The sequence below is a fragment of the Myripristis murdjan genome, chromosome 9, assembly GCF_902150065.1.
Source record: "Myripristis murdjan chromosome 9, fMyrMur1.1, whole genome shotgun sequence".
NCBI lineage: Eukaryota > Metazoa > Chordata > Actinopteri > Holocentriformes > Holocentridae > Myripristis > Myripristis murdjan.
The window spans coordinates 24,365,117-24,392,828 of NC_043988.1; the positions used below are offsets into that span (position 1 = coordinate 24,365,117).

Genomic DNA, 27,712 nt, shown 5'->3' on the forward strand with positions numbered 1-27,712 from the left:
ACATATAGTGTATATACATAATGTGTGTGCGCACCAGTTCTCTCAGCATGATTCAGTGTGTGTGTGTGTGTATGTGTGTGTGTGAGTGTGTGTGTGTGTGAAAGCTACATGCTTGTTTGTCACATGTGATGAATTGCATGCAATTCTCATTAACCGCCTCAATAGAACCTCTACACACCGACTAAAGCCAAAACAAAGGCAAAACACTCAAATTTCCCTGACAGTAAAGGCAGAAATTCGACAACTTATGGGACCGGAGCAGGAACTAAAGGAACTGCTTTCATTCCAAAATCAAAGCATGCGAACAGAACGGACTCCCAGTGCCCATCAACTGTACTAACATTCAAGAGCCCTATTCCCATGTCAGCTCATTCAGTTGTTTACCTCCTCTAAGTTTGACTCAACCTTCTAATAGTCAGCCTAAGGCAGGACTTCCCTCAGGAGCTTGACGAAGCAGCATAACCTGTCAGCCCATTGCTGGAGGTGTGTTAGCAATCACCAATGAACAGGAAATGCGCTGTGTGGGTTTCTTGGGACTTCTGGTTGCATTAAGACACGCCTTCAGAGGGTTGAATGTTCGTCTTTCATTTGTACTTTGTCCCCCTTCTGTATCCTTACTCTCAAAGAGAACATGTGTGCAGTAAAATACTACTGCAGCTCTGTTATCCTGTGTGGAAGTCCTGTAAAGCCAGCTGATGGTTACTATGCTGCCGTTTTGCAAAACCTGCAAAACATTCTCTGCTCACATTATTATGATACATGCTTATTTCATAGCTAATCCATCCACTATTCTTTGAACAGTAATATTGTGTGCATTTGGTTTGTGTGTGATCAAGTAAGCTCAAGTAAGAGCCATTGAGAAAGAGTCTGAGCTGGTTGTACTATGGTGGCAATGTCTCTCTGCCATCTCTCTTGTATTGGCTGCAATTATGAAGCAATGACATCTGTAATATCTCCATGGAGACCACTTATAGCCAAAAATGAGCTGGCATAGTGTAAGACCGTGCTTGGCGACAGCCACAGAGCCAGGCTGTGGAGCTACCAGAGCTGGCAATGAAAATTGCCAAGGTCACGCTCTGTTTAGCAATGGCTATAGCTATACGTTTGTGCATGTTTCAATTACCTGGTGTGACTCCTGAAGCAATAATATTAGCTCCATGCGCACAGAGGCCAGTCCTCCACCATGGGAGCCATGCAGGCTACAGTAGCTCAAAAACATTCTCAGTAAGGGCTGGTTACTCTGGAGCCAGTGCCTCCTGCCCCGCTGGCTGTCACCACGTGGGCTCCCCGGCTGGAAGATAATTTTTACTTTATTAATTTTATAGGTACATCAATCAACATTCCCGCAAATAAGCCAACTTCATCCTGCTGACTGGAGTTCAAACAGAAGCCCCAGAATGGTATGCAAAAGAGGAACTACACATTCAATCATGCATATTAACTGGCTTTGTCATCAAGAAATAGACTGGTACTCCATTCAATAAAACATCATTTTTAAATGTCACGTGACATTTATAAAGAATTATCACAATAAGTCATATTTAAATACACTGACTGCATTGATATTTTGCTATGAACATCTTACAAATCTGGTGGCACAGCAATTACTGACACCCACCCTTTCCTCCTCTGCTGTCCCAGCCACAGAAAGCTCTGGCAGGCAGGGCTTGTAACTGCAGCAACGCTGAAGAGCCACCACCTGGGGAAACAAAATTAGATTATAATGTTAATTTATCATCCATGTACAGGAACAACTAAGGAATACATGAACATTTTATCACAGTGTTACACAATTTTCAGAGGAGAATCTTAAATAGGCAAACTAAACCATTTGTTGTTCTCAACATTCATACAGAGCATCTCTGATATTATTATCAGGTTTACATGCACTGAAATAATGCACACAAAAGAATACGATCATCAGAAAGTGAACATTTATGAACAAGTGAAAATGTGTGTAACTTTTACAAGTTACACAAATTTTAGGAGTATTATCGTGCATGTTTGAAAGTGACTGCTTTCACCTCTCTCTCCAGCCACTGGTAGAGCTGGTGACGTAGTTTCCCTCCATCCAGTTCATACCCTGTCGACAGCGTCCTAAGCTCATTGGTCAGAATCTTCAAGCAGGCACTGAACTTCAGTTGGGCTGCCAGGATGTCATCAGATGGTGCTATGAAGTCACTGCTGTCCCCACTGTCCTCCCCTGTCACTGTTAGCAGTGATATGGCATCCTGTGTATCCAGAAACACACTACTGCTGTCCACAGCTCCTCTTTTCTTAACATCTTTATCTTCTTCATCATCCCCACTGTCTTCATCGTCTTTGTCGCTGTCCCATCTCAGCTCCAGGGGCTCATCTGGGACAGCCAGTGATGGTTGGCTCCAATCAAAACTTAAAACTGAATCCGACTGGCTGTTGGATAAGCTATCTCCCCCTGACTCGTAACCATTCAGAACTGGCTGAGACCAGTCCAGGTCTGATGCCCGGTCATTCTTACTCCTATCACTCAGTTCTGCGCTGATACCCGTATCATCTGGGTTAGGCAGTTTGGAATGCTTGTGGACTTTGGGCATCTTGGAGAGGACTTCAAGAGCTAGCATAGGGCAGCCAGCCTGCAGGTGTGCATATGCGGCTGTGAAGAACAGCCGTCTCTCCACCAAGCTAATGGAGTCAGCTCTGCGACCTTCAGCAGTCAGGCCAACTTTAGCCTTATCAGAGGATCCAAAATGGCGGCGAAGGAGGAGTGGGTGGGTACGGAGGTAAGTGTAGAAGTTGAAAACCTCAGGGTTGCATGGGGAAATGGAAGAGGAATCTGCCATAGATAAACAAGAGAGGTACAAAAGAGAGGACATCAGTTTTTATCTGTGACATTGGCACAGGCCTGCACCCCTTGCTGCTGTGATCACAGTGTTACCTGCAAGGACAAGCTGTGTTATTGGATCAGACGCAGAGATGGAGCTGCAGTCAGCTACACTGAATCTGTAATGAACCTCTGGATGAACAGACGCTCCTAGCAATGGGAGCCCTCTTATCTTAACAGATTGTATTCGACAGTCACTTATAGGCGGACAGAAGCTTAAGTTGGGAGCTCAAAAACTTTCTGACAGCTTACTGAGAAAAGATGATAGACAAAAAGGTGATGCAAAAAGTTTGTTCTGCCTCTATCTGCGACATATAGAAGACAGATGATACTGGAAATCCAGCAAGGACAGCATTTATCAAATGGAAGAACTGTTTTAAATGTTCTGTAGTTTAGTTTACTGTTTATTATAGTGTAACATCACAAATGACACTCCGCCCACATGGGCTTACAAGACACTAACAAACACAATCACAGCGAGTGAGAGGCCAAAACATCCATTAAGTTCTTGCATAGATAAGAAAAGATTCTCGATGTTAAGCAAAGGCATTTAACAAAAAGCTTAGCTTGACTTCTTTCCCAGGCTTTAGATATGTAATTATGTAATGCCATATACATAGGTAGGTCTGCCTCTATGAAACTTGCCAAAAGATTTTCGCACCAGAGTTATTTTGGCTGTCCTTGACTTGGGTATATTAACTTGGCTGTTCCAAACCATCTCTACTTCAAGTTTGATCTCTACAGGAATCCGGCTCATCACCAATAGCGGCAGGCTTAGCTGCGAACCTGTGCACACCTAAGAAGTAGCACATGGCCCTGTATTGAGCATAACTTATTGAGCATAAGATATTTACAGAAAGTAGTGTACTTCAAGAGTTCTGTACCCAAAGTAAATGTATGCACGCTTCCCTTTAAAAAAATGTATTATCTTTATTTTTTCTCTGTTTAACTGCCAGGTTGCAGGTTATTCTCTGTCTCAGGCTCTGCTTGGCAAATGTGTATGTAAAAAAATACTTAAATCATAATTATCCAATTTGATAACCAGATTCATTGATTTAATTTTCTGGCCAATTTACAAATACGGGAAACAATGTAGGAGAGAGGGCATCACCCTGCTTGACACCAAAAGAGGTGTGAGACCACTGAGTGTGAAGGTCATTAACTTGAACACAGGCCAGAGGGTTTTTATTGAGTGCCTTAACTGCCTAAAAGAATTTTCCATCAACCCCTACATTAAGAAGTTTAAGGACAAGCACATCCCTGTTGACCTAATCAAAGGCTTTCTGAGTTGCCTGGAGAAATTCTGGTCCTAACCACTGAATTTACACTATACGTGCAGTCAATACATGCTCTGTTCTTTCTAAATCCATTTTGTTTATCAACACGTAGATTTGACTTGACTCTTCCCGAAACCGACAAAGCCTTCTGTTAAGGATGGAAGTACATATATGTTATAAGCAACATTCACCCCTTGGGTTATTTTTTACAAGACTTGGGGACAGGTATTAATATAGATTTGCACCACAAAGAGGGAATAATGCGTTTTTTAAAACATGTACCGAAAAGGCTGTTATATATGTCCCAGTGTTTTTTACCCCTAAGCCTATCAGATGTGCTTGGGGAACATCCTGCATAAATACAACAGCTCAGTATAGTGATGTTAATCTGGGACTTGTCTTTTAAGTCATGGTAAGGTTTATATGAAGTTCAGCACTTCTTCCATTTTTAAGTTAGGCTTTATAAACCCAAAGTCCTGAGTAATTTATCCAAATAAAAGAGTCTTCAGTATCCTATGGGCAAATTACACAATTTCAATACATCAAGTGCTCACTATGGAAGACCAAAAATGATTGCAGAACTGTGGCATCTGGTGAAATCAAAGGACAGTCCTCCCAGTGTGAGTCATAAGCCAAGTGCTGGCACATTAATATCAGCAATAAATATAGTCTTACTGCCCATGTTTACTGCCAACAGAGCCTCTGACAGGACTGTGTCTGAACTGATCTCAGAATAACAAGGTCCATGTAATTACTAGCCTGTTGTTACTAAATCACATCCATTATAAACAATCTCTCTTGAATACTAAAGACCTATCAGGACTAAACCTACCAATGCTGGTGATGCTCTCAGAGTCTCAGCCTCACTCACTCCAGAGTCTGAACTACAGTATTGCAGCATAGACTTACCGGTCTCAGCTGTATTCCCAGTGGACCCTGAGCTGTTGCTGTTAGCAGGCTGTTCCAGCAGAGTGTCCAGAGCTCTGCTGTAATCCTCCAGGACCCAGTGGGCCATGCTCCGCAGGAACGGGTCCTGGTGGGCTGGAATCTGAGCAGAAAAACATAAAGAATTACATTGTCTCTTTCTGGTAACTCATGGTAACATCCGCCAACACATCTCAGGTAGCTGCCAGAGATTTTTGTTTGTCATGAAAATGGGCTTCATTTCATACATTTGCAGTGTATTGTCTAAAAAAGTTGGAATGTCAGACAACAGTGGGCTGTTTTGTCAAATTATGCATTTTCAGGAGTAAAAAATAACTTTCTGAGCCGTTAGCAGACAAACAAACACCGTGTACCTGTTTGTCTTGTCCCAGAACATATCTCTGGAGGATTTTTTTGTAGGTGGATGCTGTCTCAAACTCAGACTCGTACAATCTGGAGATTACCAAGGCCAGCTGTAGGTCCTGCATTTTCTCTAAACACACCTGGGGAGGAAATGAAGGAAAATATCACATGCAATGCAGTCAATTCTTCATCATTTAAAAGGGTTTAAAAGACAATATAGTCTGAATATATTGCAGAGGGAGAGATAAGGTTGCATCAAACTTGGATTTCAATCAAATCAATGATTTTAATTTATCTTAGAACTTAATTAACTGAGAGGAAGGAACATAAACATGGAAAGATAAGTCTACACGCAGCAAGGAGGTAGGTAAGGGATGCAAGTTGTTTCCAACTCTCAAGGTGTGAGGTGCATTTCAATTAGGCAACCTCACAGCCAAAGAGACCAAACAATGTCAACTATAGCCCTTTGCCTGGATGACACTCATTAGCATAAAATGCTTTGGGAAAGTTGCTGTTACTCATGCAGATGAAATAATGTGACTCTTTCCTTCCAGGACTTTCTCAACAGGAATAACCTTAATAAGTGAAAGGTTAAACAAACAAACAAGATAACCAAAGAGCAGGTTTGCTAATGTGTGTAGGAAAAGATGAAGAATAACTGAGTGTTTTCTTTGGCAATACCACATGATAAAGCACTGTGAACTGCAAAAGTAATTCTGAAATATAACATGTGATAGAAAATCTAAATTTAGACGCAGGAACATGCAATAACAAGCAAAAATTTAACTGTAATTAAAATTAAGGTAGCGGGCTTACTGTCCCCATTAAGGAGGTTTCAAGAGGAGTGTGCTGTTGGTTTATAGATGTGATACCATGCAATATATAATTTTCAAAAAAAAAAAAAAAAAAAAAAAAAAAAAAAAAAAAGGAATGACAGCAACACCCAAGAGTCAACTGCCATCATCAATAATTCTTCAGTGTACCATGCTAAAAGCTCTTGACAAAGACACCACTGTAACAAAATGTCAAGCTGTTTTAATAATAAAAAGGGCACATATGCACAAGAGTATTGATGGCGTGGCTGTTACTGTTACTTGTGGTTTCTCTGCTCTTTTTCTTTACTATAATGTTATGAAATATTGCCCTTGACTCCAAAATTCCAAACAAAAAGGCATGCTTATGATGTTGCAGACAGGAGAGCAAATTGTCTTTTACAAGACAAAGGTGTGACAGAAAATGAATGTGATCTAAATATGGACAAATCTTGAGTAGCACCTAACTAATCTTGAAAGGAAAATTTACCACTTAAGTTGAGCGGACTATCAAGTGCCATGTGGTTGAAGAGACAAGTGCCTCTTGCAAACTGTTAGTCTGTCTATTCTTCATTTACCTCCACAGCATCTTTCAGGGAACCAGCTAACAGGAAAAAGGCTGCAGAATGCTGGAACCGCTGTTTTCCCAGCAGAGAAAAGGCATTTTTCAGTGCTGCTTTCCTCCACCGGTCCTCACTGAAGTTGTTGCTGAAAAAGTCTGTCATCTTTACATTTTTCTGAGACCTGGAGAGAATAAGATTGCAAATTCAAAACAAAAGCGCTGATGTCATTAGTTTTGTGTAATCTGACAGCACTGATCTTGTTTTGGGGCATGGGGAGCACATAATGTGAGATACAATGAATGTGTGTGCGTGTGTATTCCATATGCAAAAGCCTGTCATTGTTTCGCCTACCTGTACAGTCCCCAGACCACTGCCTTCTTCTTCATTGCGAGGTAAAAGATAGCTGCATCCAGAGGATCACTGGTTCTCTGAAAAGAAGCCTTGGCAACCTGACAAACAGAAAAAAAGAAAATAAAATTTCAGCTCACGTCCCCACAGCCTACGCAGTCTTATCTACAGAGCAAGTTGTACCTTTATGGGTCATTTCAGGGAGCAGCACATACTCAATTATAGTGTTGTATTTCACAGCAACCTCAGCAAAATTCCACTTTCTCTTTTGATGATAGCACTTCATTTTTAAAAGAAGTAATCCATATGAAGTATGGAGGGCAAACACATCAATGGACAAGCCTTAATCAATTGCAGACAGATGATGCCATTGTGGACTAATTAATGCAGCTTGGCACTGAGTATTACCAACTTCTTTCAACCCATTTAATAAACCAAGATTCAATTTCCAAATTTAACAGCCAATAGCTGTATTGCATTCAAACCACCAAATGAAGAAGGTGGTTTTGAGCACTTGGGAGGTGAAGTTCATCTAGGACACTGAAGTGCTTCACAAATGCCTGTAAAATAAAGATTAAAAGAAGCACTATGTGGAGCATAGACTCAAATGTATTAAGAGATTAAATTCAAGTTTCACATAAGTATTGGACCTACTTCTCTTTCATTTTATTGGTACACCTCTTAAAATCTTTTGCTGAATATTTTTTTTAAGTATGGTTTGGCTAAGAGCACAAATACCTGTATTAATGATTAATGATAAGGATGAACTATGCCACAAGCTGCCACACCTTCTCAATACACCTTCGTAGCTTGTTGGTGCTACGCAGCCACCAGCCCACACCCATGGAGCGCAGCTCAGGCCAGGTTGGCTCTCCCTTCTGCAGGGCAGGAAGCATGTTCAGCAGCTCCTCCTCGGCTTCAGAGTGGAACGCCCAGGCATAATGACATGTTGACAGGCCTGTAGAGGAAGAGTGAGGAATATGTAAAAAAAAACAAAACAAAAAAAACACAAGGCATACATTTCATTGTTACAAAATCATCACTGTGCAATGACTTAATGTCTTTTTAACAGGGCAAGTTACCCAAGACATTCACATTTACAACAACAGCTTTGGGGAGTTAACTGCAGGAGCAGCCCAGTACAGCTGGTCTTGTACGGCTGGCTGCTGAAGAGTCCCATGGGAGCAGACAGAGGTTAAGTGCCTTGCTCAAGGGTACTGAGAGACTGCCTGCAGTTGCTAAGGGTGAGAAGAACAGAGCTTATTCACTTGCCTCACTGAGGCCAAAACAGCTTAAAACTGAGACCTGCAGGTCAAAAGCCCACTTCAGTAATCTTCAGGCTACTACTGCCCCAAGACCTAACTGCTATATCTGAAGGACTGCAGGGATACAGAGCAAAGGAGCCAAATCCTTGAGTAGCAGGCTAGAAAATATTACATAAAGCAAGTCCAGGAAAAAAAATATTAAAACCTTCTACAGTAGCTAAAGAGGTGGGTTAGTTGCAAGGAGGTCAGAATTATTTAATGTGACTGGTCAGCTTTTTTTGATGACCAGACATATTAAATCCTTAGCCTAAAGTTTATTTAAAAAGGTGTCTCTCCCTTAATCTGTCGGGCAGTGACCCTGATGGTACACTACTTGTCAACCTGCTTGCGTCAGCCACGGAAGGTCCCCAGTGACAGTTTGAAAATGGCTGTCCAACCGTACCTTGCCGTAGCAGCTGTGCTCGGTGTGCCGGGGGCAGAGAGGTAGAGAGGAAGGTGTGGAGTCTGACAGCCAGCAAGAACTTAAGACCACAGTCATCCAGTGTCTCTCCACCTGGTTAGTTAATAACAACAAATATTAGAGGATGTCTGCTATTTCAAAATACTCTTTAACAACATTGTAAATGAACAGTGTAAAATGCTTCAAACATGACTAAAAAAATGAATTAAACTCACTTGGCAAAGATTTTTCTTATGATGCTTTATCACAACAAACATCCATGCTAGAAACTATTTTTATTTTTATTCATCCTTTATTTAACCAGATAAGACTCATTGAGATAAAATGCAATCTCTTTTCCAAGAGTGACCTGGCCAAGGTCACTCTTGTCACTCAGTAGCCAAAACACATCCAGAGCTTTGCAAGGGAAGTAAAAGTGTTTCAGAGAGAATTCCCAAAGCCAAAGACGTATAATGTCATTGCCTTGCAGTACCTTTGCTCTTGCCGTGGCTGTCCCTGAGGTCTGTGCTGGTGGTGGCGATGGTGTCGGCCAGCGCCATGAGAGACATCTGCTCCATGCGGGTCAAGCCTGGAAGACTGGAGTGGAGAAGGTGGCTGGACAGAACCTGTGCGTGCTCTGGTCCAAAGTATGTGGGACTGTACTGTGACAGGTCAATTACCTGGCAAGAGGAGACAATGAGACAGAGTACAATGTTTCTCTGTAATAATATGGCATTTCTAGTTTATAAGACATCACACAGTGACGAGACACATGAAATAATGTCAACAAGCGGCATAACAGGTCATATATCAAAAAGGTTGTGAGCTGGAATAAAACTCACAATACTATGCATGTGGCATGTGCCAAAGCATGTTTATCTACCAGAACAGCAGAGAATAAAAATGAATTGATAGATTTGCATACTTATGGTGCACAATACCAAATAAATGCTAAAAAGCACATGGATGTTTTCCATAAACTTAAAAAAAAATCCACAGATGTCTGATTTGCTTTGAAGATGCTAGTTAGTAGCTAAATCTTGTAGACATGATATTATAATGAGTCTTCTTGGCATACTGGTATTCTCATACAGGCAAATCTTTATGAATGGAAGGCAGACTTATACACTGATATTTGCTACCTGATGAGGGAGCCATCATGCAAAAATACTGTATGTTCATCATAAATATGCATCAAGAAGATGGGAGCAATTATAAATATTTATTGGTGAGTTAACATTTAATTAGCCCTGATGTGCACTTCAGAAATACACACTGGACAACCGACAGAACCAAAAACCTTCCTAAGATCCATAATTCCTGTCAACTTCCATCTTTATGCATTTTCCTTGATCACAGTACAAGCAACAGAGACTGACCTTGTTCCCTGATTCCTCTTGATCACTGTCCAGCGGGTCCAAGTCCATCATACTGGGTGTGTGAAACAACTCATCATAGGCATCAGTTTGACTGGAACCATGCCCGCTATCTCTACTCGCACTGCTCACTTTGTCTGCAGGAAGACAGAAGACAGAACCAAATTACACAAGACATTCATTTCACAAGGGACCTGAAGAAAAAAATACTCTTAAGATTAAAGTACAATGCTAAAGAGCAGGAAATCATTTTGCTGCATCTGTGTCCGCTATCTGCAGGACATAATTCCCACTTTGGTCTACAGAGAGACAGTGGGAAAAAAACAGAAGGCAAGAAAGTGGGATATTATTTTCTCTCGGTTACAACGGGGTATAAAACAAGGTTACTATGTCTATTTTAATTCAAGAAAAGATAAGATGTAGGTTATTTTTGTTCTATCATTTTTCACCCTCTTCCATTCACGGTCACAGAGATCTATGTAGGATCTATCACATTTGAATGAGATCTAGCTGAGGTACTGTAATCACCCACACTCAATTTAGCACATAGTATCAAATTTAACAGCCTCACAACCATTTCCTTTTTCAGCTTGACATATAAAAAATTGTTACCTGTTTTGGTAATGTATCTTCACCAGCCACCAAGTATCAGTAATTATTTGTAGCTGATTAAATAACAGTCAACAGAATATCACTGTACACGGGAATAAGGTCATTGTAGAGTGCTAACTGATGAGTGAAAATGATAATGTACAACAACAATACAATTTTAAACCAATTAATAAAATCATAATTAAATTAGTCGAATTCTGAATTAAAAGCTACAAACTGCAACTTTTTTGCATTAAAATGATAAGTAGATACGCTGCGCATATGGGATATGCCATACAATATGAAGCGATGTCTCTCTGCTGCCCTGCATGTACCTGCCTTACAAAGTCATTTGCCTGCATTTGGCTTCTCAGTGGTGTTCAGGACGTTTTGAGGAATGCGTCCCATCAGCACTCACGAATCACACTGAGTTGTGATTATCAAGGTGAGGCTTGAAATCATAGCTACAACAGCAACGGTGGAAAGCAGAGAGAAACAAAACAACAACAAACAGGACCCACTCCAAAACATGGGTAAATATCAGCATAGCTTTTTTTAAACTGAGGATTGCCTGCGTTCTCTATCTGCTTCTTCAGCGCATGTGGTAGCTTTATGGATGCCAGTTGCCTCAACTGCAGGCTAAATGCTATTTCAAGGAAGACAGCTCATCAAGATGAGTGACAAGTGCTGGGCTATGAACTTTACCAACCTGAGGAGGACGGGAATAATAATACACTTACTACCTCAAGGTTATAAGTTACATATTATAACTTTAAAGCTGCACTAGGCAATTTCATACGTCGGTGGCACCAAATTTAATCTAGAGGTAAGTAACTGAATATTGAGACTTTAATATCCAGAAGTCATGCGACATGAGGTCAGTAAACTGCACAGTCCTCCTTAGGCCTAAATTTCTTCTTCTTAGTCAGTGGTGGGGCTGGAATTGGTGAAGAAAATCTTTTTCACCAGGTACAACCATTACTGATGGCACCTGCTTGCCGGGGCCTCTGCTGTTTGGGGGGAAGTTCTGCATTTCACTCATAAGTTTCAGTTTGAAACTGGCAGTCCGCAGAAAACATTCCCCAAAACACACCTGGTATAAAAAATCTTGTCTAGTGCAGCTTTACCTCATGAATAAATTACCAAATTTATTGAAAAATTTGCACAACCATTTCCAAAAAAGGCATTTCAATGTACCTTCTCTTTATTCTATTTGTATATTCCCTTATTTTCCTGGTAATGAGTATTTTCCTTTCTGTTGTCATATTACCATTTACTTCGGTGCTGCTTTACCATTTACACATTATGTTTGGTTTGTATATTGAACTAATCTTTTGTTTTATTAAATGACATATACCACGCGTACAGCGCTAACAGAAATAGAAAAGAGATCTCAATGGTCAACTCTGGACTTGCAGATTCTTCCACAGACTATCTGTGCAGTCAGTAGGTTATATAACATGTTGCTCACACTTGCAAGTCAACACAATGTGTGGTCTTGCTGACCAGACCAACACTAATCTGACTTTCTGCCATCACAAAACTCCTCCAACTGCTCTGAATTTTTAGTAGCAAATCCAAACAGATTTTCAGTCTTGCTTCCATCAGTTGAGAAATATCTCTAAAATGACTGTATATCATTTCTCTCCACTGCTGGCCTAGAGGAAGTCATCCATGCCTTCATCTCACCACACATTTGCTAGTGTACCTGTGCTACTGCCTTAACCAGAAAGCCTTATTTTGTCTGCAACTTACAGCGAGGCTTTTAACTAAAGAGATCATTTTAGACACCCTATTTGGGTTTCCAGTTCATTTTAGGACTGATTTAAAAATTTTACTGACTGCTTTCAAAGCAGTAAATGATCTGGCTCCAGCTTGTATTTCAGAGCAGTTATCTCATTATGTGCAGAGGCAAAGTCTCAGCTCGGCAAAGAGCACTCTTCACCGTTCCAAAAGTCAGATTACAGAATAAAGGTGATGATACCTTTGCAGTCAGGGTGCCTTTGCATTGGCATATAGATGAATAGAAACTTTACTGATCCCCAGGGATATTCAGGCATCCAATAAAACACATCCCAACACCAATACACCTTAGAATAAGAGTAATACATTATAAAAGGAATAAAAACAAACAAACAAACAAACAAACAAACAAACAAATAATAACAACAACAACAATAATAATAATAACAACAATATTGTTATTATTATACTAACTATAACAGTATTAAATACAACTTTGAAATGAATATGTAAACAAATACAAATACAAATTGTGAGTTAGGCTAACATAGCCAGTAACCAACAGGCCAGCAGCCTACTATCAGACACACCAAACATGGGCAGTAGCAGAGAGGCAGCATCACACCTAATAGTAAATTTTGGCCCTCCATCACTGGGAGGAGTTGAATAGTCGTATGGCCTGGGGGACAAAAGGACAAAAGACGTCCTCAGTCTGTCTGAGGACTGAGGAGAGCAGCCCACCACTGAACATACTCCTTTTCCTAGTGATTGTGCTGTGCAGAGGGTGGCAGGCATTGGATAACACTTCATGGGCTACAGTTTATTTAGCGTCTTTGTCTTTGCTACTGACAAAAGGGAATCAAGCTCCATACCCACCAGGCCCTCCTCACCAGCCTGTCCAGACGCATGGCATCCCCCTTCTTATATCTACAAGAAGGGAAAGGTTGGTGGGTGCCACATTTCCTATGGAGCTTGCACCCTAACTGCCAACCCTCTTGACCAGCCTCTAAAAATGTCATGCAAAATTCATCAACAAGGATGTCACTATACTACCTAAACTCTTAAAATAGGCAAGAAAATGGGTGAAATGCATCTATTATTCACAGTGGCACTGGACACCTCCAGCCCTACAGTTCCCCAAAATCTAAATGGGGCAGTGCACAATTTCACCTTGTGAGCCACTTTCCCAGTTATAGACAAGAGCAGGTTTTACAGCTATTTCGCTGACACTGACCTCTGCAGATTAAACTCGTATTTGCCCTTACAAACCTCTAAAAATACATATTGTATGCCTACCAGGTTGTGGCGAGGTGTCCTCATCAGCTGCCAGCAGGGCATACAGAGGCAGGGGAGGAATGGAGTTGATCTCTGTGTAGTCTGGGGAGGAGCTCTCTCCCTTGCTGAACATCTTACTGTCCCTGGCCATGCTGCCTCCAGCGCTGATGGTTCGAGAGCGCACACGCTTCTCTTGATTGGCGGTATTGTCTTTAAGGGCCACAATTTCACCAGCAATGCATTTAACTAAGTGGGAGAGGATTGCTTTGGCGCGATGAACCTTAAGAGACAAAAATATGTCGCAGAAATATTTAATGTGCATGTCCACTGACAGGACTTGTTTAATGAAGTCAACACTAGCCTCTTAATTTCTCTCAAACTTTTAACATTTTTTAGATTCATTAACCTTTCTCCCCTCAATATAGCTCACAGAAAACTAAACTAAACAAACTCTATAAATTGGCCTGTTCATTCAATTAAAATAAAAAAAAAAAAAAAAAAAAAAAAAAAAGAGTAAAAAAACAACAAGATGGATATTCAGTAACACCATCAACTTACCTTCCCTAGGTCCATGAGCTCTAGTAATTGTACAGGGTGGTACTGGGGCAAGGTGGGGAAAAGTTGGTGAGCTGCTTCGAACAGCCCAGAATCTTCCATCTCTATCGGCAGGTCGTAAACTGTCCTCTTCCCACTGAGTTTCTGAGCTAGGCTCATCATTGACCTTGTTAGGGCCTTTTTGGGAGGGGCCAGTGTTGATGTGGCAGCCCCAGGGCTAAGCCCCTCCTCCTGGCTCTGTCTGACTGCAGAGATAATGGAGGAGACACTGCTACTTATGTCTGTGTCTTGGGTGATGGCAGCATTTGTTTTGGGTGGTGTCGGTGGCTGCCACTGGGAGTAGACATGCATCTCACAGTCCATGCCTACAACCAAGATGCCATCTCGTACCCAGGAGAGGGAGACTGGAATGGGTAAGGAGCCTTCGACAGAAGAGACTAGATCAACTGATCGGAGCAGAACCAGACGAGACAAGCTTTGGTCTCTAGTCTCAGAGGATGGACCCAGCTCTGGAGGCTTACCAGAGAGAAGGCCATACATGTAAAGCTTTGTCCCGATACCGACAGTTAGAATGTGGGACCCATCCTCTTGGGAAACCCAGTCCAAATGAACCAGGCTCTTACTCGTAGAACCAAGACAGTTCTCATTAGGTACAGGGAAGTCCATGTTACTAATGGGAATATTGGCACTCTTAGTTGTGCTACTGCTAATGTCATAGTTAGCTGTGGAACTTGCACTGTCCAAGACAATAGTCTGTTCTAGTATCCACTGAGAGCCTCCTGTGGACTCGCACTGGAAGATGCTAATATGAACCAGCGGCTCTCTTGTGTTTGCTGGGTTAGGACTGGAGTTGAGACTTGGGCTACGGTGTGTGCTAAAAGTTGGGGTCAGATGGGTGGCGGTACTATAGGGAGAAGGGGTGGAGGCCAAGGCAGGGATAGAGGTAAAAGGAGGGTGAGAGCTTATTTGAGGTGTAAAGTTCAGAGGTACATTTGGCATCTGCCTGTAGGCCACTGCAATCCGGCTTGTGTGACAGCAGCTGACCTCTATTGGGCGACCTGGCACGCTTACTGCACTGCTATTGATTAGTCCCTCCTCCACCAGGAGAGGCCACTCCTCCCACTGGTATACCAGCTTGTCCGTGGAGGAGGGGTCTGACCCCGTGACACTGCACTTCCAGAAGCGCACCTTGCCATCAGAACAGGAAGTGGCAAGGAGGTAAGGTGCACGGCCAGCCGGCAGTAAGGACGATGCACTCAGGTGACCTAGGAGGAGAATTCACAATTGGCCATTAGTTACTGGAGGTTTTCTGCACCTTTCACTTGCATTATATCAACACCTTTTCCAGACATTAACATTTGTGAACTTCTTTGTTAACAGCAGATGAACAACATTATGACATGATTATAAATGAGGCCAACGAACTCTATAACTGAAAATTCTTCTTCACAGTGCAAATATCACAGAATGTAACACTGAATGTGTTACATTCAGTGTTACACCTCAATCTACATACTTATATAAAGTATGTAGATTGAGGTGCATTGGGGCTAAACAACATGTTTCTATTGTTTTTTTGGTGAAATTTATAAAAACGTTTTTAAAACTAGAAATTGTCCAATGAATATAGCATAGCTTTCCCAAGCTTTCCAGATCTGTGTAGTAACTCTGACATATCTATCTTCAAAGTTATATCCAGGCTTATCAGCTTCTGTTTCCATTCCCGTGATAATAAGAGAAAATATTCATAGGTAAAGAAAGAAAGATCAATAAGTTCCTAATAATAGACTAAAAGACACTGCAGGAAGGTTACGTGAATCAGCCACTCAGTATTCTCTGGAAATCAATTTCCGATGGCAACATGAAATTAGCACTTCGGTCTATGCTGGTGCCAGTAAATGCCTCAGTGGTTGCTAATGCTTATGAGATTTCTGCTTCTGTGGCCAGCTATTAGATTGGTATCCACCCACTGGCAGCCAAACAAAAGGGCCTGTTATACTTGTGTTTCTGCAGTATTGTCTGGGTGCAAATACAAAGGTGACTGTCTAGGAGCATTTTATGTATGAGTTTAACAACGGAAACTGGCATGCTCAGTGTTCTCACATGCTGAGCTATGTTTGCCTCCTGCAACTCACTAGATCAACTCCTTGAACCTGTGTATGTATGTGTGGCAGCAGATTTTCATTAGTATGCGTGTATACTTGTGTGTCATTCCTCATTTCCCCTCACCTGCTGAGGGCGTAACACTGATGGCCTCCACTCCTGCTGGCAGAGCCATCTCTTGGCTATACAGCCTGTGTGTTGTGAGGCTGAGCCGACAGGCACTCTGCAGATTGGAGGTACAGGGTCTACTCTTTTGAGGTACTGGGGAACTGAATGTTTCAAAGTTAAACTGGGAAGAATTCCTGGGAGAAGCTGTGGCAGCATCCTTCTCTGGGAGAGATGTAGGCTCTTCTGCACAGACACAAACAGGAACAGAGAAAAGGCTTTTAGAAGATCTAGGACACACTTTCATCTAAGCACCCAATTCCATACCTTTTCAGGTCTAATTAACAGCTATTAGAGCTATTTTACATTACAATTTTGTCCATATGATACTAATATTTAAACTGCACACAGACTCTCAGGGACAAGAATGGTAAAACTAAAAAGTGAGGCCTTCAGGCAAAATAAATAAACCACCCAATGTTGGTTGGGGAATGAACAAGAAAATGCACTGAAGTGCTGGTCCTGAGGGAATTCACTTTGGTGGTGAATTTCAACAGCAGAACTTTCAATTTCTTATAAGAATTTTTGTGTTTTGATTATTTTTATAACTTAGAAACTCTTTAAAAATTTCCCTTCCATTCTTGTGTATGAGCTGAAAGTTTTAAAAGTACCCACCCATTGTGACAGGCTGGGCAGCAAGATGGAGGTGCCACATGTGGAGAAGGGAACGGCCGGTCGGGGTTAATTCTACCACCACTAGGAAAAAACGTGCTGAGAATGCTGGCTGGCTGCAGGCTGCTGGGGAAACAAACACATACAAACCATATTTCTGCACGGTGCCGGCATAAACATCGTTCAATCAGGAGCAAAGCAATGACTGATTATTTATCTTAAAAATATCTATAAGTTAATGAGTTAGTAATGGAAAAAAATAAACTGCCTATACCAGCGTGAGTAGTATCTGGGGTTTCCTGAGTGCTGTCTGTCTTCTCACTGCCAAGGATAAGGTCCTCCTCAAAAACATGCAGGAGTTGTGTCTCCTTACCCTGCTGTACAGAAAAAGAGTGACCATTACCCAATTAGATCACATACAGACATAGAACCGCAGCTAGGGTTCTCGCCTCCCGCTGTGGTGAATGTACAGACACACTTTACATTAGATACACAAACACACATACACTCTGCCTGAGGGGATTGCTCTAGACCTGGTATTTTTTCATGGTTGACCTTTCACAGAGACAAAGCCTAGTACAGAACATTTCATGCTGCAAAAACTCTGGAAGTGGTGGCCTTTTAATTGTGGACCCAAGGAAGAAGAGCAGTTACCTTATGTAACGGCTAACAGAAATCTGAACAAACAAATCATTTTGTTCACTTTATGTAGCTTTTATTTTAATAATCTCTCTGAGGTTCTTTTTTGTTGCTTAGTTGCTCATTTAGACAAAAAGGATTATGTGCTCATCCTGCTTTTATGAGTTACTCTTCGGATTGATTTATACTTACAAAGTCAGTGATGGCATCCAGTTCAATGATACACCCTGGTTTTGCTGTGGACTGCTGACTAATGATGTTGAACACCTCACCCACATATTTCTGAATTAAAACAAATGAAAGATAAACAATTTAATTTCTCATGTTTCAAAAAATGGTTCATTACAAACTAAAAAAATGTGGCAAACAGTGGTTAGTGAATTTAGGATAAAATTCAAAATAATGACTATCAGCAGGCCTGTCATCAATACCACTTACATGGTAATTAATAATTTCCCTTAATTTGTGGCAATTATGAACTGTTTACATTGGATGCACCAACAATATTCTGAAAATTAGTCACAGTATGACACTGCACCATAGACTACGACCTGTGTTTGTAGTTGGATAATGTTGGTAGATGACTTACTGATATCTCAGGGTTGGAAAGCTCACTTAAGAGTTTCTTTGCTTCAATAACAGCTTGGTACAGCCTGAGTGAGTGGCCATCACTGGCTACGAAACAAGCGCTGGGAGAGTTACAGTACACACCTAAACAATGACAAAAAGGTTGAAGGCTGTGTGGTATGATACCCTTTTTCACTGTTAAGTCAAACAAGTTTTAGTATTCACTGAAAGTCTGAATTTCTCAATATCTGTCATGTCTAACATATGCTGTTTTCTTTTGACAGGCACAATAAAGATGATACAGAATCCAACAGAAGAGTGACAGTCATAACTTTTTTATTGCTGCAATAAAAAAGTTTTAAGGTAGTGTTGCCCTGGATTCTTTATTGCTAGTTTACTATTTGGAAGATTTGTTACCTTGATAATTTTAGACAGAGGAACACATTATTTACAAATGAGGACAAAAACAGACTCAAGAATACTGCTAAATTATACTGATGGGAATTTGATGTGTCAATTTTGGTCTCATCTGGCTATATTATTACAAAAACAGATGCTTCTTTTCCTCTTTCCTGCTGCACCAAAATGATTATATGGTTGTGTCTCACTGTCCTACAAAAGCTACATTTACTTCACCAAATCTTGTTTTATTTTTTAAAAAAGCATTATGAAACTCAAACAATTTTCACTAAAATGTCAAATAATCAATGCAAGAGAGAATCAACTTTTAAGCAATCATGAAACAATGCAAATATTTTTTTACCTAGACAGTTACTCGGGATGAGTGTGGGCAGCCAGGCTACATTGGAAAAGGCTGAGGCATGGAGAGAATTGATCCTTGCTAGCTCCGAGACTCCTCCAGAGAAAGACAGCGGCCCCACAGGGTCCACTCTCCACAAGATCAGCTCACTGTAGATAGCATTGGGATCCTGGGATACCACACCTAAGGACACCCGGCTGGGCCGTGACCCACGGGGGTTAAATGTTGACTGAGAGAGGCCAGAAGAGCAGGCCTCTGGAGGAGCAAGGATGCTGTCCACCTCTGGTGTCCGCAAGGCATTGTGGTGTGAGGTGGTGAGGAGGAGAGGAAGTAGCGAGTGACAGGCTAGGTCATTGAGGTGGAAGCGATGGCCGCAGTACCGTGACTTGTGAGAGACGCTGAGCACCGTGGAGAAAGCGGAGTCTTCAGCAAAACTGACTGCCCACTGGTTTAGAGAGCCATCAGCATGCGTGGAGATCATAAGGACATTGGGAGTGAAAATGCTGAGGCGAAGGCTACTGCTGGACGAAGCTTTCCCGTGGCCACCATAGCTGATGAGAGCAGAGGTGGACTGAGGCAACGTGCCCCCAGAAGGCCGCTGTCTGCCATGCTGGATGGCAAGATCTACATTCTTGTTACAGGCATACATGACCACACTGCGGCTTAGGGAGTTTGCATCACCTGTAGGGAACGCCACAGGGATACGGGACACAAACGACACCTGCAAGAAAGAGAGAAAAGCACAGCTAGAAATCTACAGCAACAGAAAAGAATAGAAAATTACACTTGGAGAGAACGGGGATGTCGTGCAGCAAAGGGCCCAGGCCAGACTTGAACCCTGGCTGCTGCATTAAGGTCTCAGACTTCATCCACACTTATATGTGTTCGTTTTAAAATGCTTAACTTTTGCTACATTTGTGCCTAGCATCCACACTACTTCAGCAAATACAACCCCCAAAATGGAGACGTCTGGATATGCTACTGAACCCATATTAGTTGGAAAAGATGGTTTGTATGTCATGCATTTTTCCATTAGCCTAGCCTTTAGCTTAGTGCTGGCTCTGCAGCCAGCTGTGCCTCAGCTCCTCAGGAATGGGGTGCATAATGCTCCCAACCAGCCCACAGGGTAGACAATCTGCCTCCTGTTTACATTGGCACATGTATGCCCAGCATTCATGAATGGTCAAGTAAATATGGACAGAGATTATTGCTGATACAGTGCTAAAATGCTCATGAGGACACAGATCTTAGTTGTAAAATGCAGTTTTAAAGCAAATATGTATTTATGTGCATGTAGCCTTAGGCATAATGGTACACACCACTCTGGCTGAGCCACCAGGACATCCCAAAAGAACTCTTGTTCTTATAAACCACATAGTTTAAATACGACAGGAGCGACATTGATAGCCAAGCCAATCAAATCGATTGTTTACCTTTCAGCACCAGAGAATAGCGGAAGAGAGGAGATGAGCCAAGAAAATGGCTTACTCCAAAATGAGAAAAGTAGATAGTGGAAACCAAACTTTTAAAGATGAAGGCTGCTCAGAGCTGTGTTTGCACTTTTTATATATTTTATTCAGAAGTAATTCAGTCTCTGTTTTCTGTTACTTGAAACGTAGTAAAGAAAACTGCAGTATTTTTTTCCATTCCAAGTGCCATACAAGTTCAGACTTATTGGTATGTTAAAGGTATATTACTTTGAAAACACTTGAAATTTGACAATAAACGATATAGAAATGTACATACGTTGTTGATTTTATTTACATCAGGGTACACTATTTAGACATTTTAAGATTCGGACCTTTGCTGGGAGGAAATTTTAGTAACTGGACCTCTTTGAATTTTAATTGAATACCCCTGGTTTAAAGCTTCAAGCAAGCAATGTGAGTAAGCACATTTTGTTCTAAATGGAGCATACCTTGAATCAAGTGATCACTGGTCATTTCTCTATATTGTTCCTTTTTCCTACTAACCCTGAATTTTAGACCTCCCCTAACTCTAACCCTAGGTGACAGGTTGTAACCATTATAGGGGTCGATGAGAAACTCTGAAGAATTTATTTTTTTCAGTTTTCGATTAAAACAAATTAAGAATTGTTTGTTGTTACAATGGTGCAGTGTTATGACCATATTCAAGCTGCCAAAAAGGTGTATGATTTAACTGTTCTAGCAAATTCCTAGTTGCTAGACAACACCTTAATGGATGTCTAATTTGCTAGGCTGCGCACAAGCACTACTGAAATGAAAATAGTAACAGCGCTAATGCCTTCTGAAGATCTTGAAGATGCTATGCCTGTATCTAGAGGTACCAGTAAGGTTCCTGAAATCAATAAAATGACTAATGAACAGACTCTGACAGTGATGGAGAGTAAAAAAACAACAATATGTGCCCACTCAGTTTCAGGCCCATTTTATCTAATGAAAGCAGCCAGGCCTAATCAACCTGGATGGCACTGAAACTTGTGATACTATCAACTGCCTTGCCTGACTGACTGCGGTGTTATGAGCTTCTCATCATTTCAGCGCTGATAAAAATGCATCAAGGGAATTTCTAATTTCATATGAAGTCACACTTAATTAGAATATAATTATCGGAACACTGGATAAGAAGCCATTAGAATAGGAGCCAGACAATCATGGCTGTCAAAATGATTCACAACCTTATTGAAATGACTGCCAATGCCTCTTCTCTCTAAGTAGCACTCTTCTGCACGATATAATTGGTGAACGTGGGTACAAATATATGGAAAGTTGCAGTTGTGAAAGTAATGGAGATAATAACAGATGACACAAACATAATTTATTTTTTTGGAATGTGAACCTAAACCATTGAAACAAAAAAGTAACCAAAGGAGGGCAAAGAGTATTAATTTATTAATAAACAACAGTATTCAGATATCATGCTGTGGCAATGATGCATGAATTTACCTTTCAAGTGAATTTAAAAAGGTGCACTCTCACCTCCTGGCTGCAATTTTACTGCTGTGAGTACCTGTTAAGCATTGGTAATATGTAACAAAACAAGAAGGCCCACGCTATTATTTGTTTAAGATGGAACAAAGACATCAGCATGTGATTGAGGTCAGGGCCCCACATCAAAAGGAGAAGGAAATACAATGTCAGCTTTCCTGTACTTTTCTAATGGAAAAGTACACTGACTATGTATCTGGGTTCAACTGGTGAGACTGTGAGGGAACTAAGGCCCATACATGTTAGGAAGAAAAGTGGGATGAAGTTGTACACACGTAGAATGTGAGGGTTAAGTGTGATAATTAAAAACAAATCTGCACACTCCATCACACATCTAGTGCCCTATAAAACCCTTTTTATTTTTTCCCAAATTCAGTTTTTTCCGTTTTAATTTTTGGAAATTCCGTTTTTTACCTTTTAATTTTTGGAAATTCCGTTTTTTACCTTTTACTCTTATTTTACTACCAAAAAAGGGTGTGTTTTTAATGTTAATGACTAAAATAATTAATGACTAAAATGCACACAAATGAAATAGAAATTACCTTAAATTAACTGAGGTAACAAATAAACAACACTTTATTTATTTAACAATTACGTTGTTATAGCAATAAAAGGTGAAAATGATATGTTATTAATGATTGAACAAAAATGACAAGAGGACGCATCACCCAGATTTGCTTCCCTCCATGTAATTTTCTCCAGACATACATTCATATTCCACACAAAAACAGCATTTCATTCAAATTATGTCAAATTCTGCAAAATTCCGCATTAAAAATAGATTCCGTTTTATTTGGCTAATTCCGCGATTCCGTGATCGCGGAAATTATAGGGCCCTACACATCCATTTTACATAAATTCAAACGACAACAAAAGTGAACTGACCTGTGCTTGTCTGAACATACCCGGCTGGTATTCATCCAACCAGTCGACATGCCAGACCAACAGAGAGCCATCCATGGGGTGGATGCTGAACAACATGTCGGCCCCTTTATTCCACTCCTCTAGAAGCACCACCACCTGGTGCTCCACAGCCGCCAGGGGAAGCTCCATGGACCCACTTTCAGTTTGGGGGTCACTGGAAGCCGGCCTGGTGCTGTGATCTTCCTCAAAGTTATCCTCGTCTTCAGGCTCTGGATGAAAACGTAAAAACATGGTCAACTGTGTCTGCATAACACCCTGTTGTGCTCATGTGCTAATGTAAATTTTGAGAATTGACATGTAAATAATTCAAGAGAAAGGAGAATGTAATATAAAGGCAGGATTCCTAAAATGGGAAAGACACTTTCATCTTGCCTGAACGCACTCTGGGCCTGCAGCGCTTGAAGGAAGATACCAGGAGAGACACTGCCAGTGTTTACTTTACATTCATTTAGCTGGGGTGAAAAATTCCTGGAAAATTGCCCTGCTCCTAATCTAAAAAAGGTAAATGCAATGAAAATTCACTATGTGACCTTGTCACTTTGTCCACCCAGGAAAAAAATATAATATCAGATGAAATTACTGCACAGTTGTCTGTAATGCATATTAAGAGTATAGTGTAGATTAGACCAAATAAAATACATTATATAATCCAAATGCCTGGCATTGTAATACGACAACACCAAATCTAAATGACTGTAGAAGGGGTAAAAGCTGCACTTGGGTTTCCAAATCAAATTAAAAACACAAACAAACAAAGATTCAAATGAAAAAAATTGATCTTCCTTTATTTCTAGCCTGATCCAAGTGTTTTTCCATACCTTCTTGGGAACATTCATTCTGTTGCTCCAGACTGTCCCGGAGCTGCTGCAGGAAGACTTCCATGGCCAGAGTGAGATGGAGTTCTTTGTTGTTGAGCCAGTGAACAGTGAAGGGACCTCCAGGTTCCTCATCATCCACTCCACATAGAGAGGAGATGGAGGGAAGCAGGGGGATGTCTGGGATAAACAAATACACAATGTGATCAAGATGAGATCAAACTAAATCTCCGAACCTCCTATTAGAAAACGACAGAATTACAGGACAAAAACACATCTTACAAATTCTCATCCATGATTATGAATATGACCTAATTTATACATAATTATACTTACTCAGAATAATGTTTTGTGTGATAACAAGATCACTAAACATTATGTCCTTATATGACCTCTATGCTTATTCATTTTCCACTCAATTTGATTTTCCTGCCTCACTCATGTCACAGCCTCAAAGCTGAAATGTTCCACAAGATTTTGCCCTGATTCACATCAAGCTGCCCATGTCATAACCTAGTTAAGCATTCTCTCTGAGCAGCAAAGTTCACACCAGAAGTGTATTTTTTTTCCAGCAGTAAAACGAATCCCCTCTCTCTATCACACCCTGTGTGCAGTGTCTCTCTCATGCTGGTTTTAGACATGATGCAGAAGTACTGCAAAGTGTCAATTCTCACGAGAGCAGGAGCCTGTCTGTTCACACCAGAGGCATATTTTTCAGTACTGATTACACACAAATTCCATCTCTCTTTCTCTGTCTGTCTCTCTCTCTCCCTGTGTGCTGTGTATCTCGCCGACTGTCCCTCTCTCTATTCCTCCCCTCTCTCTCAGTTTAGACACACCTGTCAAACGGAATAAGTACACATTTTAATGACTGAGTCTGCATGGTTCTCATGATCAGACTTAAAAATACGATTTCCGTTACTGCAGCGCTAAGATTTATGCTTTGAATTATGTTTTGCCTTTGACAGAAACAATGTATATTCACTGGAGATGAACTAACTGGAAGAGAGACTTGCCAATAAGGAAACCACAAAGACTGATCAAAATGTGAGAGAAAATCAGGGGAAATGAAGTGACTGCCTATACTGTCGGGTTGTTGCGCACATTGTCAAAGTGTAAGCTGAACAGCAAAGGAGCAGCCAGTCTTTCTGTGCCAGTCTGTCTGAACCCAACGGGACTGCCAAGTTCATAAAAAAAAAAAAAAAAAATCCTAAAGCTGCTCTAGCCTATACCTCTATCTGCATGTGTGGACTGTTGAGCTTCTTTGTGTTGTGCAGCGACTGTGTGGGACACACACATTAATGGAACTGTTGCAGTGTGTAACCCCCCCCCCCCTCCAGCAACATTCTTCGGCCGACAGTGTAGTGTGTGTATTTGTGTGTGTATGTGTTTGAGGCAGTCGTAATGATGTGGTTTGACCGAGTGTGAAGGTGCAATTATTTCTAGACAGCAGTATTTTCTTTCAGTAATGTGATGTTATACTATACACCCAGTATTGAGCAGGTCAGTATCACAGTCTTGCATACTGTAGATAAAAACAGACTTGAAGTCGCCCATCTCAGTCTAACCTGTAGCAGGGTTGATGCTGGCAGCAATGTGGAAGTGGCAGAGAGCACTGGCATGAGGCATGTTGCTGCTGCTGGTCTTGTGGCTGTAATGTCGACTCTGATGGTGAGACAAGGAGCCGGTCAGAGAGGGCTGGGCCACACCCCGAAAGGAGGGCGAATGCCATGATTCGTGTAGATTTATCTGTGAAGGGAATCATCACATATGTATAAACAACATCAACAAAAAAAATCTTATGGGTGTTATGGGGGTTGCTCGGATGGAGATGGGGCACACAACATGAGTTTTTTTGTGTAAAGAACAAGAGTCAAGAATGAGGATTATTCAGGGAGCATTTAAAAGGAAATACTCCTTCAGCTGCATGGGGTTTATGAATTCAACGGTTCTATGCAACTGTTCGAATGAAGGGTAACTACTATAACAGAGATGTAATGTGAATTGATATGCATGCACACAGCAAAAGGTAATACTCTCACTTTTGATCAGTTTAATATTTTGTTGAGTTTTCTATTTGGATCTAAAAATTTTGCTTCAATTCAGCTGTGGCAGAAAAAAAATGAGACGAAGGTAGATATCCCACATGACTGTCTTTCCCAGAGGTTTTTAAATAGCACCCTGATCAAGCAACTTGGGGCTTAATTAAGTTCAATGAATCCGCAAAAATCTTGTACTGTTTATCCCACCCTAAGGCATGATAGAAAAATTGAGTTTGAAATGGGCTTTCTCTCAGCATTGTCCATTCAGTCAGTTTTGGAGGGAAAAAAAAGTAAAGACAGAGTTAGCAGTGGCTCATCCTGCAGGCTGTGATTTTTAATGAATAATTCCACACATGTACTCTTACAGACTTTCCTCAGGGCACAGTGGAAGAATTTGCATGCGTATTTTCCTGTAATCTAATGTGCCCTGAGCTCTGTAATTGCCAGTGAGACGCATAACCATGTAAATGGCCATATTCAAATGGATACAAGTATTGTGTTTGAGGCATCGCTAGGCCTACACTAGTCAGAAACAACCTAGGTCAAATGAACCTCAACACACAACCGTTATAATTCTGAGCTAGGTACGGCAAAATTCCAGGGAAAAAAAAAACAACTGTCAAAAGAATAAAGTTGGAGTAACAATTTTGAGGTATAGCACAGATTACAGAAACGAGGCCAGTATTCCTCACTGATGTTACTCTTAAGTCCTACAAAGCTGGAAAAACCATCTTCATGTCTGATAGCCAATTAATTTTCCCTTTTAACTCCACTAAGCCTCCTCTGCTTTTTCTATCTCCCTTCTCCCTCATGCTCCTTCTCTTATCTCTGTAGCAGCCTAATGTGTGACATTAGCAGTGGTGAAAATACAGTAGTCTCGTTTCCACTTTAGGGCCAAACAGGACAAGCCTGAGCTTATATAGCATCTGTGCCATTTATTTTTAACCTGTAAATATAATTATTGCTATACTTTGAGCATTTTGCAACAGAAAGGACATGATAAGCCTGCTGTACTACGGCTTCACAGGTAATTTTTCTGATTCTAACCGTTATTAGCAGTGTTGGTCATGGCCTGAGCAAGCCTTTTTTCCTTTTTGGAAAAAAGTAACAAGAGATGGTTCAATGTGACATTTGCACATCTTCAGTGATTAAAAAAAAAAAACTTGTCAAATGCATATGGTTTGATTTCAGTTAGTCCCTTTTGGCTACCATCATGCTGGAGCCAAACTCACCTCTACTGGGGATCTTCCATGTGTCTTCCCATTGGAGGTGTTTTTCTTGCCGGTACCAGCACATCTTAGGGGATCACTGTGTTGGCCACTGGTACGGTTGTTATGGTGACCGGACAGGAGGCTGTCGCCTGGCAACAGCGTCTCTGCCCAGAGTCGACACACACTGTCTTTGCAGCAGGTCAGCAGCACATTACACACTGAACCTCTGTTGGTAGAGAGGGGGGAAGTCAAAGGTTAGAGTCCACTGGAAAAGAGTGATCTTAACAGTAACGGAGATGTTAACAAAACTGCTCAGCAGCATCGTTAACAGATATTGGTGAGAGATAAATCAAAGGTCAAAAAGTTAAATTAAATGGTATCAGTGATCACAGCGACAGTAACTCTATGATTAGGATAGTTGATAAAAATCCTGTCTTTGCAGAAGGCAAACACTACAGTACAATACTCTCCAACTTGCTTGTTGGTAGTAAAATAAATTGATTTAATATAGCCA

At 41.1% G+C, this 27,712-nt stretch overlaps 1 protein-coding gene across 5 annotated transcripts in view; it reads right to left on the reverse strand.

Moving 5' to 3' along the window:
- The window catches only part of dmxl1 (Dmx like 1), a 63,488-nt gene that overhangs the window by 22,325 nt on the left and 13,451 nt on the right, over positions 1–27,712 (reverse strand). For 4 of the 5 annotated variants that reach the window (XM_030060966.1, XM_030060968.1, XM_030060965.1 and 1 more), the window contains exons 9-31: positions 27,220–27,424; positions 25,514–25,694; positions 23,949–24,125; positions 23,092–23,339; positions 19,241–19,958; positions 18,500–18,621; positions 18,103–18,192; positions 17,546–17,648; positions 17,275–17,397; positions 16,621–16,845; positions 14,395–15,656; positions 13,858–14,116; positions 10,231–10,364; positions 9,345–9,531; positions 8,855–8,965; positions 7,936–8,105; positions 7,151–7,248; positions 6,815–6,980; positions 5,436–5,564; positions 5,047–5,185; positions 2,025–2,812; positions 1,619–1,699; positions 1,124–1,291 (exon numbers count right to left, since the gene is read on the reverse strand). In XM_030060966.1, the coding sequence (XP_029916826.1) occupies positions 1,124–1,291; positions 1,619–1,699; positions 2,025–2,812; positions 5,047–5,185; positions 5,436–5,564; positions 6,815–6,980; positions 7,151–7,248; positions 7,936–8,105; positions 8,855–8,965; positions 9,345–9,531; positions 10,231–10,364; positions 13,858–14,116; positions 14,395–15,656; positions 16,621–16,845; positions 17,275–17,397; positions 17,546–17,648; positions 18,103–18,192; positions 18,500–18,621; positions 19,241–19,958; positions 23,092–23,339; positions 23,949–24,125; positions 25,514–25,694; positions 27,220–27,424 (5,884 nt within the window). The remainder of the gene's footprint in view (positions 1–1,123; positions 1,292–1,618; positions 1,700–2,024; positions 2,813–5,046; positions 5,186–5,435; positions 5,565–6,814; positions 6,981–7,150; positions 7,249–7,935; positions 8,106–8,854; positions 8,966–9,344; positions 9,532–10,230; positions 10,365–13,857; positions 14,117–14,394; positions 15,657–16,620; positions 16,846–17,274; positions 17,398–17,545; positions 17,649–18,102; positions 18,193–18,499; positions 18,622–19,240; positions 19,959–23,091; positions 23,340–23,948; positions 24,126–25,513; positions 25,695–27,219; positions 27,425–27,712) is intronic. The other variant, XM_030060967.1, reaches the window with a different exon arrangement.